At 29.0% G+C, this 11,643-nt stretch overlaps 1 protein-coding gene and 2 long non-coding RNA genes across 3 annotated transcripts; all 3 read left to right on the top strand.

Annotated features, from left to right (window-relative positions):
* Window positions 1-294: 294 nt before the first annotated feature.
* On the top strand, window positions 295-945 carry LOC149176936 (uncharacterized). The gene is made up of 2 exons (XR_016258081.1): window positions 295-464; window positions 598-945. It is a non-coding gene; the product is annotated as an uncharacterized LOC149176936 (long non-coding RNA).
* Window positions 946-6,329: 5,384 nt separating this feature from the next.
* Window positions 6,330-7,648, top strand: LOC149176935 (uncharacterized). The gene is made up of 2 exons (XM_089420019.1): window positions 6,330-7,167; window positions 7,299-7,648. The coding sequence occupies exons 1-2, from the start codon at window positions 7,029-7,031 to the stop codon at window positions 7,490-7,492; spliced, it is 333 nt and encodes a 110-aa protein (XP_089276145.1). The 5' UTR covers window positions 6,330-7,028; the 3' UTR covers window positions 7,493-7,648.
* Window positions 7,649-10,169: 2,521 nt separating this feature from the next.
* Window positions 10,170-11,294, top strand: LOC149176934 (uncharacterized). Its single transcript, XR_016258689.1, has 2 exons — window positions 10,170-10,259; window positions 10,521-11,294. It is a non-coding gene; the product is annotated as an uncharacterized LOC149176934 (long non-coding RNA).
* Window positions 11,295-11,643: the final 349 nt, after the last annotated feature.

The raw sequence follows: 11,643 nt of genomic DNA, 5'->3' as shown, positions 1-11,643 counted from the left end.
AATGGAAAACATGATATGTGCATTTCAATTTCTGTTAAACTAATTTAATTGTCTAATTTAGTTGCCTACATTCACTATTTTAATGTGAAAACAATTATGAATATGATTGGTAGAAGTTAAAAAATAACTTGTAAAAAGAAATATTAAATGTCAGGCACTTTAAAAATAAAACTGTCATTAATTCTGATGGATGGGTAGAGTGACCTGTCAAATTTAACCCCTGTACTTCCCGTTCCCGTTCCCGTTCCTTCTTTATGAGAAAATCGAGAGAAAATGTAAAGAATGGATGCTGTTCCTTCTTTATGAGAAAATCGAGAGAAAATGTAAAGAATGGATACTAATGCTATATATTTTGTACATGTATAGCTGTGGAGTGCAGTGGGAAAATTTCACAATATTGCAACTTGATTTCTAATTACACGGCAATCATGGCAGGCGCGGAGAGCAGCGGCTGTATTTGCAAGGTAGTTGACTCACGAATGACGTAAATTCATGTAAATCGATTATGTTATTGTAATAGGATCTATATTTTGTAGATTGTTGTTCAATGCAGTGGCCAATTTTCACACAATTTTACTTTGATTTATAATCACGCAGCAACCATGGCAGACCGTGAGCGCAACAGAAGCTCCGAGGGTTTGGGAAAATTTGACAGAATTGTAATTTGATTTCTAATTACGGAGTAATCATGGCAGACGTGGAGAGCAGCAGCTGCGAGGGTTTATTCGCATTCTACGAGAAATGAAAGGCTGCTTTGGCTGTGAAATCTGTTAAACTTGGCCCCGCCGGAATGGATATGATTTCAAAAATTGCTCTTCATCAACCAATGTCACACTGTTCTGTGTGCCATTTATATCTATTTTGGACAGATGTACATTGTTACAAGACGGATATGCATATTGAACATGAGCGCTAAGATTCTAACAAAGTTTGTATTTCTTTTTTCATTTGCTGCAGGAGGGCCAGGCCATTTCTCACATTTACCGCTTTCAGCCTTATTTTTATCCGCCCATACTACCTTCTAACGTCCCCGGCCCCTAACCTACCTTACACCACAGCTAGGTATTGCGAATTTCCAAACCATGGCTCTCTGCCACAGCCCTTGAGACGTCACCAGGTCACATCTAGCCCTCCATGTCCATTGAATGCGCCTCATTGCTTGTTAATTATGTGTCAGTACTACCATGGACTGAACCGGCTGAGAATAAATTGTGTATTATGAAATGCATATCGACATGCTTATGTAGTGCAATACCCAGCCATACGCATACAGACAATTATATTAGTATACATTCATATTAATTAAATTATGCACAATAGAAATTGTAATCATATAACATAACTCACCCTAGGGTTTATAGAAGACGAAGATTAAAAATAAATACAATAAATTGTACACTGCACCAGCTGAGAGCTTTCCACGTTCTACTCAGTTTGGAGTGAACGGGGTTGAAAAATTATGAACCGAATAGATCACATTTATCACTTGGATTTTTTTTACTTTGTATTTTAGTAACAATAATATTGTTAGCCATTATTTTATTAATTTATGGAGTTTTGGTGTTTGGAATTTATTTGCTAAAGTCTCACTGGTGTTCCCCTAGTGTAGGAAGATATAAGCAATATGAAAGCAAGTCCAATAACCAACTTGGACATTTGGAGTTTTGGTGTTTGGAATAGATTTGCAAGAGTCTCACCTATGTTCAAATCTCTCGAGGTGTCTTCCACTTCCACCCATACTCATGTAGTGTAACAAGATACAAGAAATATAAAAGCAAGTCCCATCACCAACTTCTATGTGTGGAGTTTAAATCTCTGGAGGTGTCACCCACCCATAAGCCTCTAGTGTAGGAAGATACAAACAATATGAAAGCAAGTCCCATCACTAACTTCGGCCTCTTGATGGAATAGATTTGCAAGAGAGTTTTGGTGTTTGGAATAGATTTGCAAGAGTCCCACCCCTGTTCTCACAAGTTTTGGTGTTTGGAATAGATTTGCAAGAGTCTCACCCCTATTCTCACGCATGATAAAGATCATAAATATTTTAGAATATTTTATACTAACACTCATATATTAAAGGTTGAGATTTATATGTTTTAGAATATTTTGTAATAGCAGTGATAAATTAAAGGTTGAGATTTATATCCACGGTAGTTATGTTTTTTTACCATTTAAATTGAATTGTTTAATTAAAAAAATGTGATAGGAACATGTTTTATATATGCGAGTTATAGTAGTATTAGTAAACCATGATATTTGATCATGATATTTAACAAAGCCCATATATAAGTTAAGAATTTACATGATAAAATGAAGGTGAATTTCCATGATAAAAAATATCATTATATATTTTTTCAAATGTATATATATTTAACTCATATATTAATTATTTTAATAATAATAATAAAGTTATAAATTAATAGTTAATTTTATGGCAATATAAGATATATCATGAAATCGATGTTTAGATATTTATCATCATTTACTAAAAATTTACTATATATAATTGCACTAATTATTTATTTAGTATCCAAATATTGTTTATTTGTTTGTAGTGAATCTGATATATTATTAACTTTGCATTACCTTAATATTAGCATTGCTATGAAGTTTGAGAGATAAGTATAATCCCAAACTATAATTAATAGAAATGTTTCTAAGATCTCAATCTTTTCCAAACCACCAATTCTTAATAGAATTGGATTGAGGGTTGTAAACACTAGCTTCAACATATATGTGAATATTTTATAATGTTCTTTATTGATCTAAAATATTATTTATTTTTTGAATTATTTAAATCTATTTATTTGCTCTGTGAGTGATAGAAACGTTTGAAATATTATTAATTAATTAAAGTTTTAATATTTTTTTTTTTAATGATTTTCCTGGCTTCTTAATTAGGATTTTAGTCTTTTATGGCTTTCCTTGGTTCTTGATTTTATATTTGCACAAACTAAGTTGCCATGTAGCATTTGGCTAATCATCTTATTTTATATCTACACAAACTAAATTGCCATATAACATTTGTCTAATAGGTCACTTAATATTCATAAATAGGTTTTTTTTAATTGTACTTTTCAAACTTAATTTAGCGTGGGATAGATTTAGGTTTAAAATATTAAATTTTTATTGTTATGTATATATGAAAATGTAATTATAATTATATATATAAATAATAATACTTTAAAACATTTTAATTACCATGCATAAGAACTTTTATTTTAAAATTTGCTAGTTAAAATGATTGTTTATCTCTTACTTTTTCATTGACAATATTATCTATCATCAGAATATCTCATCAAATGCGCCTCTCGCGGACGGGAATTTGACCACGGTGCCCAATTGCTCAGGAACTGGAATTTTAAATCCATTGGGTGGTTCATTGTCGCGAGTTGCTTACTGAAATGAAACGAGATTTGATAGGTTTTTTTTTTTCTTTTCTTTTTTCTTTTTTAATTTCAGATAAATTAATTAGGCGTGTTTAAGTATTTTAAAAATAAATTTTATTTGTCCTTATTATTAAAATAGTTTTGGTTTATAAATTAAATATCTATTATTTATGTAATATTTATTGATAATTATATAATATTATTTCAAGTTTATTTTATTTTTATTATAAGATTTAAATGTTTAAATATGCTTTTTTAAAAGTTAAATATTTAGTATTTATATTAATATATTTATTGATAATTAATTTAACAAGTTTTGTTCTATTTTAAATGTTTATACATACTTTTTAAGCATTTATATAATCTAAAAATTCATGAATTTCAAACTTTTTTGAATAATACTTCATTTTCACTATTATCACCAATTAAATTACCTGAAAAACTTTGATTAAAAAATAAAACTTCATATTTTTCAAAAATTATTATAACAAAAAAATATTATATATATATATGTATAATCCCATCTCACTCATCCCAATACTCTCTCTCAGTTTATATCCCATGTAGTTCAATAGGTTACTTCGTGATGGCATTGGATATGGGGATCTTAAAGGAGAAGAGTGATTTTGGAATCTGTCATGTTTAAAACACATTTATTATTTAAAACACCTTTATTATTTATTTATTATATTGTGACTGTTGTTCAAATTGTATTTAAAAAAATAGATTAATTTTAAAATTTAAAATTTTTGTTTAAAAATTATATTTTATGATACATGTTTAAATATGTTTCTTTTTTTTTTTTATGATTATTATTAAATGTTGAAGACATAATTATGGGCAAAATCATAATTTTGCATTTGAGCAAATTATATTTGTGGATGTATAAATTTATTTAATGTTTTTAGAAATCTTCAAACTATTTTCATTATGCAATAAGATTTTCGGTAAAATTGATTTTAGGAAATATATATATATGATTTAGATTTCATTTATTTTATTTTTCATTTAAAATGTATTTCATTGCAAACTAATTAATAATAAATAATTATATATACCATAAATTATGATTATATATAATTTTATAAATTAAAAATAAATGTAAGATTAAAAGTTGAGTTTTATTTATTTATTATTTTATTTTAACATTGAAAATTTTAGGGAAAAAATTGATTTTTAATGTAAAAGAAATAAAATGAGACAACAATATTAAAAATTAAGATTGCTATTTACAATTAAGAAAATTCAATATATTAATAAACAGTCCAAAAAGAAGATAAGGGGTCATAAAGCATTACATTTTGAATAAAGATAAAACAACCACTAAATACAACCAAGTAATCATATTCATAGATCCCAAATAACAACCATAGAAAATCATTCCTAATAAAAATGTTGTAAAAAACAATGTTCACACTTTCCAATTCCATGGTTCAATTTTACTTTCTTTATTCTACAAACAATAATGGACCTTCATGACCCTAGTGCTTTTGATTTTTTACCATAAAATATGATCATAATACCCTTATTACAAGTTAGTTGTCATCAAAACAACATCATATGCATAAACTAGTAACAACAAAGAATTTATTATTATGTGAACTTCATATGCATAACGAGTAATAACAAAAGAAATTCATTATTATTTGTACTCCACCTTGACATTAGTATTGATTTTGACTTCCTTCTTTTAATTTTGACATTTGAAACCTTAATTTTTCAATAAATTTTTTATTTACAAAGAAAGTAGTTTCCCTCATCCCAATCAAATCCTCACTTTCTTCTTTCTTTGTTAAAGTTTTATTGAAAGTATTATATCAAATGAATTTAGCAAACTTTACGAAATAAAAATATATATCACTACCTTTTCCAAATAAGAGTCACCCGTGAGAGACTCAATTAAATTTAAATATTACCACACTTAACATTTATAATGTAGGTTTGACAAATGAAGAAGCCATGGCCACATTGAAGGTAGATGAAATACCAAAAAAATATAAAAATATTGAAATGTGGTAGAAAAAATGCTCCTCTTTGGTATTGAATCTTTTGACACATTGGTGTTTCCTAAGATATTTGTAACATAGAAACTCTACCACTACCACTATATTTATGCACTACTTTAAATTCATAGTGTCTCTAGCTCAAGATGCTTTTGCATCTACCAAACTTGTTCTATGAGAGGCGTAATCTTATTGAGACTAATAATTTGCATCTACCAAACTTGTTCTATGGGAAGCATAATCTTATTGAGACTAATAATTGAGCCTCTTCACAACCATCTACCTAAAGATATGCTTAAGCTTGCATGTAGAGCTCACTATTCTTCGAAGATGGCCTCTACCATGTAATTTTCTAAGTCTCTTATAGAAATCCAAAGTGGGGCTGTTCAGAGCATTAACCTTGTAAAGAGCTGTCATATGTTTATTTTTCCACTAATGCTAATTTTTTTTTTTTTTTTTCTCTTCTTTTTAAGATAAGTTATCAAATTTAGACTTGAATTTTAAAAGTTTATTTCTCTATTAACACTCGTTTTTTTAATACTATGTGATAAACTTTAAATTTATATTTTAAAATTTACTAAAAAAAATCAACTAAATCAATTAATTCATTTTCTCTTCAAAATCCCCTTCCTACCTTTCTATTCACCCACCACACCATTATCTTATGATTCATCAACACTACTTCATACATATATATATATAAAACTAACTTTGCAAGGACTCTATTCTAACTTTAATTAAAAAAAAAAATCCATAACTTCTAAATAATAATTAGAAATATTTTAACATCTCTTAAATATATCAATAAAAAATATAAAAAATATTATTTTGTATTTGAAATTTTGATTTTTAATTTTTGTTTTTAGTAGTTTAATCATTAAATATTAATATTTTTCATTTATAGTTAAAAAGAAATTAGAATAATAAATTGGAGTTTTGTAATTTGTTTAATCAAAATGCTCGATGCATTAAAAGCACATTAAAAAAACACCATCATAAAATATTTTATCACTTAGGCCAACTAAAAAACACCTAATAATTAATTTGCGCCTTAATTTTTCTCTCATCAATAAATATATTAGGTGTATTTCACAACATTATATATTGTTAAATGCCTTACATGTACTCTTCGTTCCCATACAACAAAAACATTTTAATTCTCCACTTCACATTACATAAATCAAAAGTAAAACAAAGGAAACTTTCGTTGGATAATTATCAATCCACATAATCCAACGTGGAAAGTAAACATCAACCCAACTAAATCAAAGTTCATGATTTGATACTGTCGATCTTCCTTATGTTGTAGTTTACGAATACTTCGCAATTTTTATTTTTTAAAGGGACCATTAGCAACCTGATAAAGGTAAAAAATCAAATCCCTAGCCATTTATTTGTTTGAAATAAGTTCGAAGTGTTCGTTTTGAATAACAAATAAATGAAGGGAATATCTATTAAAACACGCAAAGAATAGGTTTAGCCGCCCAGGGAAAGGAAAAAGGGTGGTAACTTGATCAACACTTCCTAGCCGCATCCGGAGTACTACATATTGTGATTGAAATTGCAAGTGTTTATACTCAATTTACCAGAAATCAAAGGCTGTTTTGGCAATCAAATCTGATCAATTGGGCTGAACATGATTATGAATTCAAAAATTGCTCGTTCTCAACAAATGACGCAGCTGGCATGGGTTTTCTATACAGTCTTCATTATCTGCCTGTTGATGAAAAGCGCAGTTGCATCTAGGGCTGCTGTTGCTACTCTTCAGAATACTGGTAAGAATAAAGATTGGTAATTTATGTGTGACTGCAATCCATTGGGACATTTTCTTTTAGGTTTTTAAAGATGTGTGAATCAAGCTATTTATTATGCTTATTTCGAAGCACTGAGTGGAATGGAATTGCAGATACAGCTTCTTTCGGCAGTGAGGGCATCCCTGCAGTGGATAGTTTGAGTGGAATGGCAGATATAGCTTCTTCCAATGGCGAGAACGTTCCTGTGGGGGATAAAACACCGGCAAAATGCCATCCAGTTGATCACTGTGGACAATGTTTTCCATGTCCGCAAATCAAAGGAGATTACTTTTGCTGCGAAGGGTGATTATCTTAAGATAAAGGAGGTCCCGTTTGCTGCGATGGATGATTATCTTAAAATAAAATAAGACTATTGATTGTTGAGTTAAATGAGACTATTCCGAGTGTGTGATTATTGTAATCATTATGTTTTGTGTGATCAATAGAAAAACAACAATTAATATTTTAGGTGAGAATTATTTATATCTTGTTTTTTTTTCTTTCCTAAAATTATTAGTTTGAATGTATATAAGTTGAATGTGCTGGATTAGTTAGATTTACTTTTATGTGATTAGAAAAAGGGATAGAAATGGTTTTATACTGTCCACTTAGATTATATTTGCAGAATTGACGTGTCCGCAATTTATTTTGGGTGTTATCTATTGAAATAGAAAAAGGAAAATCTGGATACTATGTTTTCCAAATAATGTGAGTTATGTATAGATATTGATATTGATGAATCATTGTGAAAAATAATATTATGAGATAGAAAAAATAAAAGATAAAGAGTTTTAAATAAAAGGAGATGTTAAAATATTTTTATTTAGTTAAGAGTTTATATTTTTAGGACTTAAGGAAGTAGGTTATTGGTCTAAGGTTCAAAGATATATTTGGTAGGAGTGAAAATCTATTCCTTAGTGATGGTAGATAGAGTGATTTTTCCCAATTCCTACTTAAGTAAACAATAAAATAATATTATTATAAATATAAAAATAACTATACATTTTTCTAAGTGTATATTGTATTTGTAACATGATAAATGTTCTTAAATATATTTATAAAATTTATTTATTCATATCAAAATGAAATATTGTTTTAAAAAAATATATATATTAGCTCCAAGAAATAATTTAATTAGTTTATTATTAAGTATCTAATTTATAAGAAATTCCTTAACACCCTTGGAATTAAGCGTTACTTGACAGACGATCAATTAATCTACCTGAATTTTCCAGATATCGTGGCCACTCACTATCCCTAAACCAACAAAAAAAAAACAATTATATATTATGAATTTAATCGTCGAATGAAAACATTAAGTCCCCAAATTCAATATACAATTTGATCGTCGAATGAAAACATTAAGGCCACACATGAAACAATATTTGCTGGAAAAGTACATAGTACTGTGAAAATAGCGGAGGCCGTTGAACAAAGACAAAAATATTCTGTTAGGTCGGTTATTGATAAGACATTGGGAGGAACTAAATTTATCATTTTAAAGTTTATGCAAATTCCGAGAGTGACGAAATGATTAAGTTCGGCTTATTTCTTATTTCATGCTAAAATTTCTGCTGGCAACGTATATAGTCCCGTCAACAGAGCGGTTGTTGAACAAAGACAAAAATACTGTTTCGTAAGTCGGTTATGGATAAGACATTGGGAGGATCATATACATCCAGAGGAAATAAATTTATCTTTTTAATGCTTAAACGTTTATTATTTATATTTTGATTAAAATTTTAAAATGTTATTCTTTCTTTATGTAATTATATTATTTTATTTTATTTTTTTATGTAAAGGAAATGATAATTAACTTGGTTTTGTACTAGTATAATATGGGATAATTTTAAAAATCAATATGGGATAATTTTAAAAATCAATTTTATAAATTTTAAGCGTTTATATATATATATATATATATATATATATATATATATATTTCCGTAAATATATTTAAGGAATTTAAACTTTGAAACTTCTAACCCATAACACTTCATTTCCACAATTAAATTATCTCTCAGAAACTAAAATTATATTTTTTTATTATTTAAATTATACTTCAACTTTAATATTTTAAGAACTCCTTTTTAACCTTTAAATTATAAAAACATATTTTAAAAACCCAAAAATGAAGCACGCGTTTTTTAAAAGGAGGAATTGCAAGGATATTTGAAAATGAAGGATGGAAGGACTTTAATGGTTGTGGTCACTGTGGCAGTTTGGGAATGGTGTATTTCATTGAATTATGTGTAGTCTTTTTAATGTTATAATATATTTTATATGATATATAAAATAATTTGGAAGGAGTTTGATAGAGGTGGTAGTTTTTTTTAAAGGCTGGAAAAATTATTATAAGGATAATTAATTGTAGTTGTTATTTACAAATATAGGTTGATTTATTCATCTTTGTTCAAGGAAAAGGTTATTTAGAATAATTTTTTGTTGGTTGTTAATTTTTTGGGTTATGTTGGAAGAAAACTAGCTCTTAGCTCAATAAAAAAGTTTCAGGATATATTCCAAGCCTAATAAATATGAGAATTATGAAACAATATTTTGATTTTTCTAATATTATAATATTTTTATATGGAATTATGGAAATAATGTTTTGGTTTTTCTAATATTATAATATTTTTATATGATATGTAATTTTTTATTTTTTATTTCTTAGGTAAACTAATTACTTACTATTTGATTTTCTTAATAATTTTCTATTAAAATTCACTGGGTGAAGAAATTGACTATGTGGCGTAGTTCAATGGATGATATAAATAAAAATATAATATTTATTAAACTATATGAATTATTTTTAGTAGATACGTAAATTATCTTTTATGTAAATTATTGTATTTAGTTATCGGATTTGACTTGTTCAACCAATTTGTGATTAAGATGAGAATACTTTTGTCAAATTCCAACCGGCTTAGTGGGTGATTCATTAATTACCCACTAACCTGTCTTTAGAGGCGGCCCACACCCACACCGCCCTTCAAATGTGCTGCTCAGTATCCTTCTGACTTGCCCTTCTGCTCTGCTGCGCTGCTCTGTTCTTCGTGAGACGCATGGTTATTCAGGTAAGGTATTCGTGCCCATTTGGATTTAGAATTAAGTATTTAGTTCGCTAAAGAAGCCCATGCCTCTGATATCTTTGTGTTCGTTCTGTTTTATCAAATGTAGCTTGTTAAATCAAATGCCCTGTCTCCATATATGAGTGTGCAGTTTTGAATACAAAGCCGATCTGCATTACCTAGTCAATGCTGCTCGCTGGCTTTTCCTTTTCTACTCTTTTTCCTTGTATCATCCTATCTCTCTCACAATTTGAACGTCAATCGCAGGGTTTGAGAGCCTTGGACAATTTTGAAACTCCAGTTTTCACATTTTCCTGTCTCTGTGTACTATTCCGGCGGATTTTGTAGCCTCGGTTTTCACATTTTCCTTATCTCGGTGTATAATGATAGAGGATTTTCCTATCTATGTGTACTATGTTGTGGCTTTGCTTCCCATATTCTTCCTTTACAGATATACAGGAATTGGGGTTTGAAAATTTTCTTTTCTTTCTTACACTGGTTAGGTAATTATCTATATCCCTCCCCTTATACAGGGATTGGGGTTTGCATATTTTCTTTTCTTTCTTACATAACTTAGGTAATTATCTGTGTCCTTCCCCCTCCGTTCAGAATTGGGCAAGAACAACAGGCACGAATCACAAATCATCTGATTTCCCCCCAATCCACCGGTATTGATTCAATTGTGGCAGGCTCTGCATTTATTTGCTGGCACCCTTACCTTCATTTTAGCGCCCCCTTGCTAAGACCTTTGCAACCAAAGAGGCATTAGAAATAGACATCATTGTTGTAACGAGTACCTACCGAACCAAATGATGTTCCGCTTTCCTTCCTTCCATGTTTGAGGCACTGTAAGAGCCAGTGTAGATAGGGCATAAGGGTGGTCAAACCCCAGTCCAGTGCATTCCCCTCCTGTAAATGTAAGGGTAAGGATTGTACAGGACGAATTATTAGGCAAGCACATCTTACACGAACTGCTGTTCAACGTAGTCTTACTTTTTTTTTTTTTTAATTAAACCCTTTGTTGGGTATATGTTTTTGTGAGTTTGAGTTAAAATAATAAATTTGAGGTTTTAAATGTTGATAGATTGACTGTATTTTGAAAGTTTTCAGAATTCTGAATTTTTTTATGCATTAAAAAAACCAATTTAACTAGAAATTATATTATCCAATTCCAGTTATAAACGCAAAAACTCAGAACACAATTATATTGTTAAATTCAGCTCTAAAGACAAATCAGCATATAATTTTCATATCTCATTTTCTTCACCCTTATTTGTTTGTGTCTTTTTATTGTGACGGGAGGAGGAATCAGTAACGGGCTAGCTCCCATATTTGCATGACACGGGTCGATCTTTGATGGCTGCCACTATAATTTCCTGGTACACTGCAC

Source organism: Pinus tabuliformis, chromosome 4_1, assembly GCF_031772625.1.
Source record: "Pinus tabuliformis cultivar Carrire ecotype Pingquan chromosome 4_1, CPIR1, whole genome shotgun sequence".
Classification (NCBI taxonomy): domain Eukaryota; kingdom Viridiplantae; phylum Streptophyta; class Pinopsida; order Pinales; family Pinaceae; genus Pinus; species Pinus tabuliformis.
Note: the sequence above shows the minus strand (reverse complement) of the source record. Positions and strands in the feature narration are given on the sequence as shown.